Here is a 17,278-nt window from a genome sequence, read left to right as displayed (position 1 = left end):
ACATGTGCGAGTGATGAAGTGAGATCCATTATACATTTTCATTCCAATAATTACCAACATGCATCGGATCGTGGTCCGCAACAAACATTAAGGCGTATCCCGCCAAATCCCAGCCTTTTCCCATATCCCATCCTCCCCCGCATATCCCATCATCCCCCCATATCCCATCACCCCCGCATCCCAGCATCTCTTCATATCCCATTACCTCGCCATTATAAATCATCAATCACCAGGCTAATAAACAACCGCCAACTCAGCACAAGCGCCCTCGCCACTGCCCACCGCCGTGATGCACGACTGACAGTGGTCCTCGACCAGCGCGCAAATCTCCTGATACTTCTCGCAGCCCGACTGGTCCTCGGCGGGCACGGTGCTCCAGCAGAGGTCGCCCGCGTCCCAGCATTGGCCTGTTGCCGTCCAGCATCCTGCTATCGTGGTGTACGAGGGCAGCGCGAGGGGACACCAGTTTGCGACTGTGGTTGGGCAGGCGCTCGCTGGGGATGAGGTGACGGATTCGGGGACGGTGGGATCGGTAGATGTGGGCGGGGAGGAGGTGGTGGGAGAGGAGGCGACGGTCGAGGAGGAGGACACAGGAGTCTATGCTTGTCAGCTGGGTTCGTTACGATGGACAGGGACGGGAAGCTTACATCGGTAGGATACCTGTACCAGTTCTCCTTGGGGTCACCCATACACTCTCCAACCGTGACGGCCTTGTACCCCCTAGCGGTGAGAGTCTCGAGCATGTACTGCGTCAGGTTCATCGCCGTCTGCTCGTGGATATCGTGGGCGATCGACAACCACGCATCGGTCGCCGGATTACTCGGATTGACGGCGTTGGCAAAGTTGTTCTTTGCGTTCTGGATCAGGTCCGGGGTGACATTGTTGTAGTCGTCGGTGTCGAGGTCGAAGTAAGTGATGTGGTATCCAAGCTCTTTCATGGTGGCCATGCATGCCGCGGTGCAGCTCGAGTACGGCGGCCGCATGTACGTGGGAATGAAGCCGACGATGTTGCGCATCGCCGCCTCGAGCTTGTACATCTCCGTCCGTCGCTTCTCTTCGGTCAGGGTCGAGAGGTCGGCATGCGACCAGGTGTGCGAGGCCAGCTGGTGCCCGGCCGCCTCCATCTTTTTGATCACGGCGTTCCAGGCGGGAGTGGTGTCGATCGGGCCCTTGGCATTGTTGATGCCCGTGATGAAGAAGGTGGCTTTGGCGCTGTAGTTTGCGAGGATGTCGAGCATGGCGTCCGTGTAGATGTCGGGGCCGTCGTCGTAGGTCAAGGCGATGTCGCCGGCGTTCACGCAATCGTAGATATCGGCGCCTAAGGAGGGATGGAGGTCAGCGAGTGGTGCGGGATGGAGAGCTGGGGGAGGAAACACTACCGTAGGGAACATCTCCGACCTTCGTCCGTGGGATATCGGTCGTATTTCCACCTGCGGGGACGTAGCTGTATATCCGTCAGCATCCAACCGAAACCGCAATGCACGCAACGATGCCACTCACTCCGAATCGCACATGCCGAAGCCCTCCTGACAATACGGAGCCATGCAATGATCGCTCGTGGTTCCACACCAGCCGTCGCTCGAGCAGCAATCGGTAGCAGCAGCACACACCGTTCCGTTCCCCTGGGCTCCACACCGTCCCCCGGGTTCGGCACCGTCGGTGCAAATTCCGTAGTCCGCCTGACACTCATCGGCGCAGTGGAGGGAGGTATCACCGCACCAGCCTGCCATCAATCCGTCAATCAGCATTCACCCTCGCCACCAAACACACCAGACGTCGACGTTCTCCTCTCCTCTCAGTTGCACTCACCGTATTGCGAACAACACTTATTGACGTCCGTTCCGCAGGTGTACAATCCCGTACTCGAAGCGCCACAAGTGCCATCGGGGCTCTCGACACGCTTAACGAGGGAGCTGCGATCCGCCAGGCCGCGGATATCGAGGGCGCCACGGCGGCCCATGAGCTTTGGCACACCGGCGTGCGGATGTGCCAACGCCAGCTGCACAGTCGCCACACATAGCAGTGCTGTCCGGAAAAACATTATGTAAAGAGGAGGAGGAGGAGGGGGAGGGGGAGTGGGAGGGGGAAACGAATGTGTGGATCAAGTATCCAGTTGGTGATAACGAACGAGTGGGTGTCAACACGCGTGTGGACGTACTGGACTCGATCAAGGGGAACGGAGCGGCGACGTTGGCGGCTTTTATGTATCGTCCGCGACTTGCTGCCTTTCTCTGTTTCGTCCTTTCGACCTTCCTTCCTTCCTTCCTTCCTTCCTTCCTTCCTTCCTTCCTTCCTTCCTTCCTTCCTTCCTTCCTTCCTTCCTTCCTTCCTCTCTTCCTACCTCCTTAGCCTCCCTTCCTGCCTTCCTCTCTAGCCTCCCCTCGTCCCTCGTCCCTCTCTGGGACGCTCGCTGTCGGGTACACAAGAACAGGCACAGGTACAGGCAGGGAAATAGAGTAGAGTACGGCTCCACCCAGCCAAATGTGTACATACGACATATTGGAGTGGAACAGGAATAGCAGTTGTGCAGAGTACCTATCCATCCAGCAACAGTACTACATACCACTAGGTAACTAGTACAAACAACTAGAGCACGATATGTAGAGTACTCTGCAGGGGACGCGACAGTTTTTCTTCAGGCGTGTTGGTTTGGTTATGTACTGGCATGGAGATACATAGTACGAGATGGCGCAACACTGGGAAAACTTCAACTGCAGGCTGCAGGGTCGGAAGGACTCCCTGTAACTACTATGTATACCTACACCATGTAGACACCACAGGTGAGTATGTATAAGTACATGGGCAAATACTTGCGATACCGTAGTAACTGGCTGTACTCAGCTGGTGTGTAGGGACTGGCCGACTGACTACCTATGCATGCTGTGTTTTCCCGGTCCCGTTCCAACCCAACCCAACCCGACGCCAGTGCCTTGACGATGCCTTCTGCCAGAAGGGCGCCAGGTTCATCATATCCGGGTTCCTCGGGTATGGGGGCATGTAGATGCGATGGCCCGTCGGTCCCGCAATATCTACCCAGGTAAGAAGTGTGTCGTGATGGACAAGTATGCGCTTTTACTTCACGGAGCCGTGAGACTACTTGTAACTACAGTACTGTAACTACAGCAGACTATCGTAGTGGTATCATACCGTCTATATGTAGAAGCCTCGGAACATAGCGACTCGCGCGAACCTACACACATACACAGAGGCTAAACATGGCGACACCAGACCAGATGGAGAAATATCCAATCGACCTCCACCTGCCGATACGCCGGCGCATCGTGCAGCATCAAGCGGGGATTTGCATCGCGGGAAGGTGCGTGCGTGCGTGGAGTAGAGCAGAGCAGAGTCGAGTAGGTAGGTGCGGATCGGAGTACGTATGATGATGCCGATATGTAGGACGGTTGTTGCTTTTTTCTTTTCTTTTTCTTTTCTTTTTCTTTTCTTTTTCTTTTCTTTTTCTTTTCTTTTTCTTTTCTTTTTCTTTTCTTTTTCTTTTCTTTTTCTTTTCTTTTTCTTTTCTTTTTCTTTTCTTTTTCTTTTCTTTTTCTTTTCTTTTCCTTTTCTTTTTCTTTTCTTTTCTTTTTCTTTTCTTTCTTTTCTTTTCTTTTTCTTTTCTTTTCTTTTCTTTTTCTTTTCTTTTCTTTTCTTTTCTTTTTCTTTTCTTTTCTTTTCTTTTTCTTTTCTTTTATTTTTTCGTAGGAGAGCCGAGGATGAAAGATGGGGGATGGAGGAGAGTTCGCGGGGACGAGATTGTAGTTCGCGAGCCCATCAGTCTATGTACATTACTTGATGTCTGTACCGATGCTTTCCGCGCATGCAGGTACACCCGTTCTTCTGCCTGTTGCTTGCCTGTTGCTTGCGTGCCCACCCACCATGCACGTTCGGATAAACCCCGTGTCTACATGCTGGGTAGGGTGCTCCACCATGCAACCACGGCCACCACCACGGCCACCACGACCGCCGCACCTGCCTGCTCCAACGCTCCAACGCTCCGTCTCTCTATATCCCTACATCCCGAAACTCCGTCTGTACCGCATGCTTGCGCGCGTGCTCCTGGCTCCACCACTTTACACATCCGCAACTTCCCCAGCCATGTACTCTAGTTATGTACCCCCTTCCAAACCACATCCGAGATCGCAGGGGAAGCATGTAGAGTAGCTCCCTATTCTCTTCGGCTCGATCCGATGGCTTCAGATTCAATTCAATTCAGGCATGTTAGGAGCTGGGAGCTGGGATGGGATGGGAGCGGCCAACCTCAACCTTGCAATTGCAAGGCGAGCTGAGTGGAGTGGACCGGGTATGTAGGCAGGTGCGTACTCTGCACAGGCAGAGTACACTCCCCGACGCGATCGAGTGGATGCGGCACTGCGGCCTGGGCAAAACATCTTGAAGCAGCACATAACTATTAGTAGCACTCTACGTAGTTCGATTTGGCACATACTAATACCGAGCAGCCCGTAAACAGGCACGATGGGCAGGGGCATGGGCATGGGCATATCGCCACGATCCGTCTGCTTCCGCCGCTTGAATCTCATGTGGTTGTCCTCCCCTGGATTCACGCGGTGCCGGTGTTGCCGTGACGCTCAGCCTCCTCCTCCTTCTTCCTTCTTCGTGATTCCACTGCTCGTGGCCTATTGCTCGTGGCCTATGTACTGCTCGTGGCGGCCGTGGCAACCGACTCGGCTGACGGGTCGCTGTTCGATACATGTGGTACGGTACCTATCCGATGAATGCATGGCCGCTCTCGCTCTCGCTTGCGGGAGCGGTGGACGGTTTGTTGCGCTACTCCTACTAGCTACTTTCTACTTATCTAGATACTCCTACTGGCTACTTTCTACTTATCTAGATACTCCTACTGGCTACTTTCTACTTATCTAGATACTCCACATAGGTAGTCGAGTGCTCTGTCCTCCGCCGCCGCCGCCTCCTCCTCCTCTTCTTCTTCTTCCTCCTACTGCATGCCGATCGACGGGAGAGCGTGAGCGTGAGCGGTCCGGCAGTTAGTCATCGTATGTAGTCGGTTGTGGGTATGGCGATCTATCGTATGCACCATCGAATGATCGGGGGAAAGCTCCCGTTCCCTTCTCCACATGTTTCCGAGTGACTCCACTACCGTGCGTAGTGGGGGTGTCCGTCACTCAATCTCACCCTGACGGAGTATTCAGCATTCATCCTTAGTTACCTGCTTGCTTGCTGGCAGCGGCGCTCAATGGGAATGTGAATTCAAGGTGCTGTTGACAATCCAAGCCCCCTTCTCCACATCTTTCCGAGTGACTCCGGTACCGTTATATGTAGTAGATTTGCCCATCACTCAATCTCACCTTGACATGCCATTCATCCTTGGTTACCTTCTTGCTTGTTGGCTTGTTGGCTTGTTGGCGGCGTTGAATGGGAAACTAAGGTGCTGTTGACAGTCCAAGCGTTCTCAGAATCAGTGCCGGTCTCGCCCCCCGTGACAGCAGCAGGTTTCACGCAACATCAACACCACTTTTGTAATACCTATTTTTATCTTTTTGGAGGGATCAATCATTATCAATAGGTGCTTGGATATCATCACTTAAAGCACCACCATACTTCTTAATTATCCGATCGAATTCAGTTCATCCCCAGCCCCAGCTCCACGGCGGTCTCGTTGTCGTCGCCACCAAGCCTGCCTAGTTCCCGCATTGACCGGTTGTAACTTATGGGTGGAGACTCCCCAATCGTGGTTGTGATACCTACCAGCATAGGAGCTCGAGCCGTCATCGGTCGAGTCAAGAAGCGAAGTCATGGCCACGCCGCGGCGGACTCGCGCATCTCGATAAAGTTGAGTTGGGTTGAGTCGTGAATAAAACATCTCGTTTCCAAGCTGCTGATTCGTGGTGGACGATTCGCTCATAGTAATCGGCTTGGGTAGATGTCTATAGTAGCCTCGACTTCCCATTCACCTCAGTTCCTATTCACGGTCGAGTTCCCCCGCTCATACTCGATACAATACTGGGACTCCCATTCGTAGTATATGTCTAGCCTCGACTTCCCATTCGCAACTCACGCGCCATTCACTTTGGATGTCACATCCACGGTCAAGTTTCATTCACAATTCAGGCCCGTTAACAGCGCCATTCACACTTCGCCGTTCCATTCACGTTCGTTTCACTCCCACTGCCTCTACTGTTGGCGTATGATTCATTGTTTATGGCATTCGAATCACCAGTTACGGTTGAAATTCGAATACTCATTCACAGAATCACAGCCAAGATTCGCTCCCATCTTCGTTTGGGGGTCGAGACTTGACCTCGATTCCAAGCCGAGTCTTCGTCCACAGTACCTACCTACGTAGCTGTCGAGTCGGTATTTCCTCGTCGTACTCGGGGCCATATAGTACTCGACTTTCTGTTCGTGCGCGAGACTTGACTTGCTATTTGCGGTCGAGTTTCGGCCTCCCAATGCCCATTGATACCCCCGGGTTCCATCCTCGTTGGAGACTCGACCTCTCTCCCTCCATTCCAAGCCAAGTCGAGTCATCTTTAACAGTACCTACCAGCCGTCGAGTCTGGTCGGGTTTCCTCATCTCACTATCGCACTCGGGTCCACTGCTGCTCGACTTCCTGTTCATACGCGAGACTCGATGCCCCTACTGGCGGTGGAGTTCATGCCTCCCAATGCTCATTGATACTCCCGTCTTCGTTGGAGACTCGATCTCCCTCCCTTCCAAGCCGAGTCGAGTCATCGTTCGCAGTACGCAGTACGCAGCCGTCGAGTCGGGGTTTCCTCCTCGCACTCCGAGGGTCCATACTCGACTTCGCTTTCATGCGCGAGACTCGACTTGCTGTTCGCGGTCGAGTCTGACTGCGAATGGGAAGTCGAGTCTCCAAGGAAGATGAGGGTACCTATCAATAGGAGGCTGGGCTCCAATTCACAGTCGAGTTCCCCCGTTCTCACTCGATACGGTACTATACTCGGCCACGAATGGGAGGCCGACGTCGTGCTTCGACGGCTGGAGGCATTCAACATCGCGTTTCCTGGCTATTGATTCATGGTTGACGATCCGCTCTCAGTAATTGGAGCAGATGTCTATAGCAGCCTCGACTTCCCATTCGCAGTTAGCTCCAATCGGCCTCCCATTCGCAGTACATATCTAGCCTCGACTTCCCATTCGCAGCTCACGCGCCATTCACTTTTGATGTCACATTCATAGCCAAGTTTCATTCACGGTTCGAGCCCAACTTCCCAGCGCCATTCACGCCTCGCCGTTTCATTCACGGTCGTTTCACTTCCACTGCTTCCACTGCTTCCACTGTTGGCGTAGGTATGATTCATTATGGCATCCGAACCACCAGTTACGGTTGAAACTCGAATGATCATAATCCGCAGCCAAGATTCAACTTGCTATTTACGGTCGAGTGACCAAGATTCAACTTGCTATTTACGGTCGAGTGACCAAGTCTCAACCTTCCGTTGATACTCCCGAGTCCCATCTTCGTTGGAGACTTGACCTCCCTCCTTTCCAAGCCGAGTCGAGTCATTGACGCTGGACATCGACGCTCGACCCCCCACACGATCCAATCCACACTCGCTACTCACTACTCCCCTTCCAATCCCATCCCGTCAATCCCGTCCATACCTCCTCCACCGCCAACCCCACCCCCTCAATGAGACCGACCAAGCGACTCGTCGACGTCACCCGTCGCCCGCCAACCGCCGCCCGCCAACCGTCATCCGTCCGCCGACATTGGCCCAACGACATCCCCCCTCTCGCGTCCGTGCTGGCGTCCGTGCTCGCCAGCTCTACGTAGCCAAACCCTACCACTGAAGACTAATCCGACGTCCGACGTCCAGCCGCGAGCGCCGCCTCCTCCGCTTGAACTGCAACTATCCAGCGAATCACAAGCACTCACTCATCCCCCCCGCCATCAAAATTCACCCGACCCGCCCCCGCCCCCGCATTATAAATTGATGTTCTCTCTCTCCCCGCCCCCCGCCTCAACCCCCCGCCGAGCCCCGCAGTCAAGTCACACACGATCACGCAGGAAAAAAAATGCGTACCTGCGTACCTGCATATCTACCCGCACTGGCATACCCGCCGCACATACATAGCCCATAACCAAGTAACCGTGTGCACTCCCGCACCTTACCTTACATATCGTACATATCGTACATATCGTACATATCGTACATATGCTACGTTGGCAGGTAGGTGTGTATGTACGCCCCGCTGGTTCCACATCATCACCTCCTCAAAACTCATCGCAAAACCATCATCGTCATTGGCCTCCCCGCTGCTCCGTTTGCAGGTTTGCAGGTTTGCAGCACAGCACAAATTTTTCCCCAGGGAAAAAGGCCACATGTCGTGTCGTGTCAACTCCGGCTCCGGTGCAGTGCAGTGTAATCCACCAAAGTTTTCACGATCTACGTACATACATCCAACGCGTCCTAGGTACATAACATGCCAAACAAATCCTCATCACAGCCGCCGCACCGTCACCGTCATCATCGCCGCCATCACCACCGACCATCCCTAGATCCACCCACCGAAGAAGAAGAAAAAACATCCAGAAAAAACCCAATCATCATCCATTCCATCGTAACTCGCCATCCACTGGGTCAAAGATGTAATGATTGTAATCGTGTGCACAAACAAAGGAAAAACATATATACCATCGAAATCGTAACTTGGAGAAAAAAAAGGGGGGGATATTACGCCGGAAAAGCAAAAAAGAAAAAGAAAACACATCTGACAACCACTTCCCATTCCCTCCCCCCTCTCTCTCTCTCTCCACGCTTTCCCACTGAACAAAAAAGGAAGCCTCCCAGCCACACCAAGAGAAAGAAAAAAAAAGAACCAAACCGCTCCACAACATCAGAGGAAAAAAAAATCAGAAATCAAAAGATGCAGACCCAACCGATGCTAACAAGATTTCCATTTTACAATCTGTCCCACGCATGACATGACTCTGCAAAAGTTTAATGGCGACCGTGGTGTGGATGGCCACTCTCGGAGCTGGAGCTGGAACTTGAGCTGGAGTCGGATGTGCTCTCGGACGTGTATGTGGTGTTGGACGTAATGTCGCTGGTGTAGTAGCCGCTCGAGATATCCGTGGTGGAGTACTTCTCCGACATGCGCGTCTTCCTTCGGCTCGCAAAGATGCTAGTGAGACCGGCTGCCGCTCCACCGAGGAGCGCTGCCATCCCCGTCTTCTTCGCGACGCCAGAGCTGCCTCCTGCAACCACGTGGTGACCGCTTGACTGCTGGGTGCTGCTCTTGCGGCCGAGAAGGTAACCGAGCATGCCGCCCCCTGCGGCCGCTCCCGCACCGCTGTGGCCGTGGTGAGCGGCGGCGCCACCGGCGGCAGTGTGCGTCGTCTCCTTGTGTCCCCAAGAGTTCATCCAGCCGGCGAATCCGTTAAAGCCGCGGCGCATGCAGCAGCAGATCAAGATCAGGGCGATGAGGAAGAACGCGCCAAGGATACCTCCGACTATTCCTCCAATCTGCGCTGGCGTGAGGCCTCCGGCCGCTCCCGCTGCGACGCCGTCGGAACTTCCACCGCCGATGATGCCGACATCATTGAAGCCAGTACCCGACGGGATAGGGACCAGGAAAGTATTAGTTCCGCTAGGGCGTAGCCTGCATGCCATCAGTCAGTAACGAATTCACTTGACGGGTCGTGTTGCAAATACTCACGTCGGGTAGGGGACAATGACGGATCCTCCCGTGGTAATGCCCATAGTTGGCATCGCAGCAGTTCCGGTTCCGGTTGCAACAGCACCGGTGGATGTGAACACCACCAACGACGTAATGACTGCCGCCTCAGTTCTCGTGATGAGGAAGGTAGATGTGAAAACATTTGACCCGTCCTCCACCGCCGCGGCTCCTTCACCGCAGGTGCTGGTCGAAGCACAATGTTGGGACAATGTACAACAGATGGAGCCACAGTCTATCGGACAAGCATCCTGTGGAACGGCCTCCGCGAAAGCCAACGCATTCGGCACCGGATTCGCAGCGACATATCGTGTCAACAGGCCGAGCGACAGCAGCGACAAGCTGGCGATCTGTTGTAACCGCATTGTGATGATTTATTTTTTTGAGCGGGCAGAGGGGTGTGAGTAAAGCGACGCCTATTTTTCCTTCTTTTCTTTTCTTTTCGTTTCTCTCTCTCTTCAGGACGTGTCTCTGGACGAGAAACAAAATACTCGACGAAGATTAAGAGTGGTGAGGTGTTCGTGTGGACGGGAGGGGGTTGGGAGGTGTTGGAGTAAGGATTGGGAGGGTGTTGATGTTGTGGTGGTGGTGGGTGGTGGAGGGGGTGGAGGTCAGCGGCAGCTGCTTCTCGACTCGAGTCTCGATGGGGAAAGAGAGAGGATTGTGGTAGTGGTTGTTGTTGTCGTGAATCTCTGTCGACGTGACGGTCGTAGCGTAAAAAGGGAGACAGAACAGAGCGAAACAAAGCGGAGGGGAGAGGGAGGGAGAGAGAGAGAGAAGGAGGGAGGGAAAGGTGCAGCAACAGCAGCAGCAACAGCAGCGGAGCCTGGCGTCTGTTGATTTTTGCGGTGAAGAGGGAGGTTGGGGTGGCTGGTATGGGTACGGGTTGCGTTGTGTTGGCCTTATTCGCTCACGCTTCTCACTCGATGTCGATTCGCAGCAAACAACAACCAGCTGTCCTAGGTTAGCCCGCATTGAGGACGGTGTTGTGCGGCGTTGTCGGGCCAACCGCAGGCCACAGCCGCCCAATCGCCACCTCCTTCCCTCTCCGCTCAAACACCCACCCCAACCCCCTCCAGAGGCCGACCGAGCAGATCGCCTCCTCCCCCGCCAACCAACCCCCCAGCATACATAAACACCACTATCCATATTCTGCTGCGTAACAATGCCCAGAAACACCCATGACGTATGGACTACGAGCGGAGCAGGACGGACATGAGCGACTGGAATGGCTAAGGCCGAGACGGGAAGCTTCGCACCGCCTCTCTCCTCCCTTTTCCCGTTGGCCAACCCCCACCCACCGTGCCCATAACTAGTAGCCGCGGGGCTCACCTTCCGTCCACGATGAAACGCGGTTGAGAGCGAGAATGCACTTTGCTGCGTCTGCCCTACTCACGCCTCAAAATCGCCGTCGGACTATCTGGGGACAGGCCAAATGCACGCTGTAGATATTTCAGCCGAAACCTGTGGACGTTTTGGTTGTTCTACGCGTCCATCAGCGGAGTGCGTGCGTTGGACGAGTCCGCCAGCGCGCTCACTCGTGCATGTAAGTAGAGTAGTTACCGCCCTGGGTGCAAGGTACAATCGGTACATAAGATGCGAGCGTCGTCCAGGCCCATAGTCACGGCACTAGTGTAGCCCTCCTCCAGAGTTGGAGGCAGCAATTCTTCAGGCCGATCACCGTCGCCCGCTTCTGCCGGCTTCGCGGGAGATGTTTGACTATCTATCACACCTGTCTCCGCCATGTTAAAGTTTCGAGTATCGACGACGGCCCGTCGAAATGCACCAACCACTCGCGCGATGCACTTACCCCCGCGCGACCGAATGCCCCCGCCCCGCCCCCTTGCCTCGATCTCCGGAAGAGATGGTTGCCGGAGTCAGAAGAGACGGATGCGACTACCGGAGACGATCAAAGGGCGAGACATCGAGCAGTGATGTCCCAGTTCTTGCAAAGGTATGTACCGTATGTATCTTTTCCGGCTGCGGGCCGAGTACATAACTATGCGGAGTGCGGGGCAGCCGCCATGTTCTGGGGCCATCCGTCTGGTCCTCTAATACCTACTTTAAGTTGTGCCTGTCTCTTCAGAGATATCGGCAATCGATGGGACCGCACCGACGCGAGAGGCCCCGATCCTGGATGTCCGCCATCAGGCGAGTCTCAACACGGAGTGGGGGAGGGAGAGACGGTTGGGAATCCGATAGTTTGTTACGGCATAGTCATGTGTTAGTAAAACCCACCAGTTCGCTGGTGTAGAAAACAGTAGAATAGAACCTTTGAGGTTGCTTGCTATTCATACTGACCACTGATTTGTTCCAAGAAGACGGAGAGTACATATCGCCGTCGGTTGAGATTCTGCAATTTGTTTTCGGCTTTGACGAAACGCCTCGGTGGTAGGTGGGTGCTTATCTGGAGATGATTAATAAGACTACCGTAAAACAGAACCAGTAGGATCCGATGAGCTAGCAAAATTGAGCTTACTTGGTGCTCAAGGGAGAGCGTTTTTTTGATTCCTCATATTTACTCCCATTCAGCCTAGACTAGGCCGGCGATATGTGGAAAGAGTTTCGTTTTTTGTCTGGTCATATTCACTGGTATTCAGCCTATGCGAAAAAGAGAGAGCTTTCTTGTTTATTTCAACGCATTCGGTCTCTCCAGATCATGGCATGTTTTAACCGGCGAGAAGAAGAGCGTGAGCTAGAGTACCTGAATCCGATGAGCGGGGTAGTAGTTTGTAGTGATGATGGATCGTTAACTAAGAGCAGGGGGAGGAGTAGGGGCAGAGGCAGGGGCAGGGGGGGATGGCGGCCAAGGCGACCGGAAGTCTTGCGGGTTTGCTCAGTCATTCCTGTTCGGTGACCAGGGTCATTCCTGCTCATTGACTATAGTCATTTCTTCGATGACTCTAACTGTGTAAGTTGATTGACTCTTGCAATGCTTCCCGGATGACACTTGTAACAAAAACCAAATACCGGCAGGGACCATACCCTTCAGTGTGCCCATTCAGACTCGTGATGTCTATTGATTATATTCCGAATTCCATCAACCATAGTTAATGCCCGTCTAAGCGGCTGTCCCAATCGTACCTTAATGATTAATCCGATCACCCATCTCAGTGCGGTCCAATTCCAATTCCAATCACGGATCGACTCTCGATACTCATATTTATCATTCCAAGGCCCACGTATCATAACCCACACGACAACGACAACAACCTCATTCCTCCCATCTCTTCTCCTCGACAATATCTACAAAGAGGACAGGCGATGAGGCTTGGAATCGGTATGGATGTGGATAGCACCGTGATATACTAGGACATCGGCGCCGGTCAAGAGCAATTGTTTTTTTGTTTAATCATTACTTACTTGCGACCTAAGTGTCTAGATCATGACAATATCCACACCCCGTTTCCAAGTCTACTGCCCACTGTCCAAGCCGACTTCTGCCAGACGGCCCGTCGTGGTTTCCCTTGCCCTCTGGAGTCCGTCCTGGCCTTTTCCCAAAGATACATGTAGCCCTCACCAAGGAAATGAAGCTATGTATGCAGGAAAAAGAAACTCCGTTTCTCATTCCGCCTCGTCCCTGCCTGCCTCTTCGTTAGGACCCTAGAGATGCTATGAAGGAGGGTATGCGGGGAGGAACAGCGAGTGGCCCCGGTTCTTCAACTTCGGCGCCCTTCTCCTTCTCTCCGCACCTGCACCGCTCGTCTGCGAAGAGGTCTCGGGTTTTGAGGCGAATCGTGCCCCCCCTGTCTCTGTCTCCTTCCGAACCTCTACCCACAGGATCTTCCGCTGGCTTTTCCACTCGGGACAGCACTTGAAGAGGTGCTCTCGAATCTGGGTCTTGTATGTAGCGACACCATCCGCACCGGACATCGGGGGCGGCTGTTCGGGGCCGGTTTCTGGCTGTACATACCGGTACTTCTTGTTCGTGATTAGGTGTGCGAGCGCGCGTGGCGGCAATAGTCTGGTTCCGTATCGGCCGAGAGAGTCTTCGCTCCTCGACCGGTGGGGTGGTCGGCTGCCAGCGTAGCTCGTTCGTCAGTCTTGTCGTTCCCAGAGATGCCTTTGTGGGCCGGGCACCACCTGATCTCGATGGTGATCTCGGGTTCCCTTCGGCGGAGGGGCGGTAATGTGGTCAAGAGCAATATATGGGGGCTTGTGGAGGTCGAGTGATACACCATCCATCAATCCCAAGCCGATTCACAGCCAACGCTCAGCCACATCAACACCCAGGGAGAGGGCTCAAGGATTCCATTCCATTTTCACACCGACATCCAACCGTCTGCCGTTCTATTAGATTAACCTTTTCGATATCAACAAGAGACATAACAATCGCATCCGGCCCGCAGCCGAAGAACCAATAATTACGCCTCCAAAAAAAACGAATTCACAAACTCCCGCTGAAAGCAATCGCAGGCACAAAAGACATCCACACCCCCCTCCACCTAGGTACTCTACACATCCACGTATCCACATCATAGAAGACTCTCCCACGCATCCAAGCCCTTCTTCTCCTCCGCCTTCTTCGTCCCCACACCAAAATTCATCCCCAGTCCCATATTAAACGTCCCCGGCGGCGGCGGTTGTGCAAAAGCCGGAGCCGGAGCCGGAGCCGGAGCCGGAGCCGGACTGGGGATGGAAGCGGATCCCATTGGCGCGCCGAAGTTGGTCAGCTGTATTCCGCCGCCCTTTCTTATCCCCGCAGTAGTGCTGCTGCTGCCGCTGCTCGCTCCAAACCCGCCACTACCGCCCAGGTTCAGGCCGGACATCATTTGGTTCATTGGCGCTGCCGGTGCCGGAGGTGCCGGGAAAGACAGGTTCGGTTTTGCGGCAATGGGAGCCGCGGTGAATGATAATGCCGGTGCGGGTGTTCGCCTGGTAACCGCGGACCAGTCGACGCTGCCACCGGCCTGGGGTTGCGCGGGAGGCGCGGATGGAGTGCGCGCCGCCATTGTTGAGCCGAATCCGCCGTTCATGCTGGGTTGTAGTGGGGCCATCGTATTTGATGTGGATGCAGCTGGTCGTAACGCCGAGAATGGGTTTACCTGGGCCGACTGTGCGGATGAGGGTGTGAGGACGCCCATTGAGGACGCACTCGGAATCGTCGGACTCGGCGAAGACCACGCAAACTTCTGCGCACCGATGATGATGGGCGGACTTTTGGCTCTCGGGGACAGGTACGAGGAGCTATTTGTATCTGCGGGAGCTTGCCAGGCAAACCCGTCGCTAACAGGCGCCTCCTTCTTCCCGAGCACGAGGCTTTCGAAGTCGGATTCGCTCACGCCACTGGGCGATACACGGCCGTTCAGACCCGGTGCTCCACCGAAGGAGAGGAATTCCCCGGCCGACTGCCCGCCTGATGCGCTGGTGGAGAGTTCTTGCAATTTCCGGATTTGTTCAGCTTCGATTTTCTGGGTGAGGGATTTGATGCTTGACATGAATGCTTTGAACTTGTGGGTGTCAGCTTTCATCCGCCGTTCCATTTCCCGAAGAATTTTACCTGCTCCAACCCCAACAGCGGTCCAAAACTCATCGTCCACAGCGTCGGCAGAATATCCATCGCAACGACCTCGCGATCACACGTCTTCCCAATCTCGTCGAATACTGACAATGTCTCCATCATTACCGCTGGTTCTTTCGTTTTTATCCCCTTCAGAAGCGGGATGACCTTCTCCTGGATAGTGTATTTGTCGAGCACTGGTGCCTCCTCGCCGCGGACTTTGCCCTTCTTTGCATGAAACCCATCCAGGCCATCACTTGTCGCATTACCGTGGCTTCCAGTGCCGCCGCAGAGGACACGGAACGCCTCCAGCCCGCGGATCTTGATGCCAAGACTGCTCGTCTTTGTAAAGACCGTCGAGACAACAGGGAACAACTCATTCTTGAGCGTAGGGAAATCGAGTTTCGGCAGGATGATGGGAAGACTCTGGAGCGCCATGTCCTGCAGTGTATGTGTGGGCGAGTCCAGCGCGATGAATACTAAAGGTAGGATGTCTTCCTTGAATTCCTGAGCAGTGGTCTTCTCCTTGACGAGCGCTAGTTTGGAAAGTATCACCGTCAGCCCGCCCTCCCGCCCGGCTTCCCGCTCCCGCTCCGCAACCCTCGCGGCAGCAGATTTATGGTCGCCCGTTGAAGCCGCCGGAGCACCGCCGGCGGGTAAAAACACCTCTTTCAATCTCTTCAGCACCTTCTCCGAAAACATCCTTGACGACGCCTGCTCGGATATCAAGAATATATTCGGCAGTACCAGGGCAAGCAACGACCCATCTCTCAGCTCCTCGACGAGTCCGGGCAAGATCTTCTTCTCTAGCACGCTCCTCGGGAATTGCGGCAGGATCTTGGGTAGACCACGCATGAACGCCGCCTTCTCGGACGGAGTCTTGGCGGGGAACTGATCCAGGAACCGCAGTGTCGAAACGAGAATGTTGTCGAAATACTCGCTCTGCTGGAATTCCCTCGCGTTTATTCTGCCCGCTGGCCGACGGGTGATCAGTCGCGCGAGAACGCTGCCGGTAAGCTGCCGCGGGAGTGGCCGCGAGGATAGGAAGCTGTTTGATGCATTAGGCGTAGTTTGCGCCGAGTTCAGTAGTCGCCGGTATGTAGATGCCGAGTTGTGCGTTTCGAGCGGCGACTTGTGTGGGGAGTTGTAGAGCGCGACGATGAGCATTCCAAGGGAGAACAGATCGCATGACGTCGAGGGCATCTGGTCGAGCGCGAGGTCGGGCGCCACATAATCGAGCTGTAGCTGGACATTCGCGGGTAATCGCGGATCGAATTGCGGTGGGATCGTGGGATTTGTCGTGGGGATGGCAAAGCCGAGGCCGAAGAGCTTCCAATCCGACTTGTTGTGCAATCAGTTTGAAGCCCCATAGCTGGTTTCGCGGAATGACAAGAGCTTCGGAAGTCAGTGCTCACCTTCACGTTCACCATGATCGCGTCCGGCGTGAGATTCCCATGTATAAGATTTGCACTCTCATGGAGAAACTCCAGCGCTTTTCCAATCTGCAGCAGCCCCTTCTGAATCTCCAGCTCATCTATCTCGACCTCCCTCCTCCGTCTCCTCCCCTCGTCGTCCTGCACGTACCTCCCGCCGCCGCCGCCCCTTTCCTCCTCATCCTTCTCCCGCAGCAACGTACTCAGCGACCCCGTCACATGCTCCGTAACAAACTGCAGTCCCCCGCTCCGCGTGTCCTCAACCGGCTCCACAAGTTCGAGAATACACGGATGCCGTAGCCTTGCCAGCATTCCCGCCTCACGCTTCAACCTCTCCACCACCTCCTCCTGCGCCGCCTTGAGACCGTCTCTCCCGCCTCCCCTCCCACCTCCCCCGCCGCCGCCGCCCCCACTGTCGAGACTCTTCCTCTCGAACACAAAAATCGACACCGGTTGGTTCGTCTTCTTCTTCTTTGCATCGTAGATCTTCCAGGGTCCGCAGGTGGAGACGGGGGCGGCGGACTTCTCGTGGTAGTTGGCCGAGATGTTCGACGAGAAGGATTTTAGCGCGTTCGCGAACATGATTCGAGTGTTGGCCAGAGAAATGGGATGTCGAACGAGCACGGGCAAAGGGAGATGTGGCTGTTGGTGGGGGGCGGTCTT

At 54.6% G+C, this 17,278-nt stretch overlaps 3 protein-coding genes across 3 annotated transcripts; all 3 read right to left on the bottom strand.

Moving 5' to 3' along the window:
* Positions 1–14: 14 nt before the first annotated feature.
* On the bottom strand, positions 15–1,870 carry BZA05DRAFT_390274 (uncharacterized protein). Its single transcript, XM_051482879.1, has 5 exons — positions 1,854–1,870; positions 1,501–1,787; positions 1,380–1,444; positions 648–1,318; positions 15–597 (listed from the first exon to the last, which is right to left on the bottom strand). Exons 2-5 carry the CDS (start codon positions 1,746–1,748, stop codon positions 235–237), a joined length of 1,347 nt encoding a protein of 448 aa, XP_051342211.1. The 5' UTR covers positions 1,749–1,787; positions 1,854–1,870; the 3' UTR covers positions 15–234.
* A 7,076-nt stretch (positions 1,871–8,946) lies between these two features.
* Positions 8,947–10,047, bottom strand: BZA05DRAFT_442659 (uncharacterized protein; the record flags this gene model as incomplete). The annotated part of the gene is made up of 2 exons (XM_051486767.1): positions 8,947–9,607; positions 9,665–10,047. The coding sequence occupies 2 exons, from the start codon at positions 10,045–10,047 to the stop codon at positions 8,947–8,949; spliced, it is 1,044 nt and encodes a 347-aa protein (XP_051342210.1).
* Positions 10,048–14,595: 4,548 nt separating this feature from the next.
* BZA05DRAFT_319556 (kinase-like domain-containing protein) lies at positions 14,596–17,197 on the bottom strand (the record flags this gene model as incomplete). Its single annotated transcript, XM_051480424.1, has 3 exons — positions 14,596–15,132; positions 15,183–16,523; positions 16,598–17,197. Coding segments are annotated over 3 exons (2,478 nt in total), but the record flags the coding sequence as incomplete, so codon positions are not given.
* Between the last annotated feature and the right edge of the window lie 81 nt (positions 17,198–17,278).

The sequence above is a fragment of the Tricharina praecox genome (genome assembly GCF_024521635.1).
Source record: "Tricharina praecox strain CBS 144465 chromosome Unknown BZA05scaffold_5, whole genome shotgun sequence".
NCBI lineage: Eukaryota > Fungi > Ascomycota > Pezizomycetes > Pezizales > Pyronemataceae > Tricharina > Tricharina praecox.
This window is presented reverse-complemented; position numbering and strand designations above follow the sequence as displayed.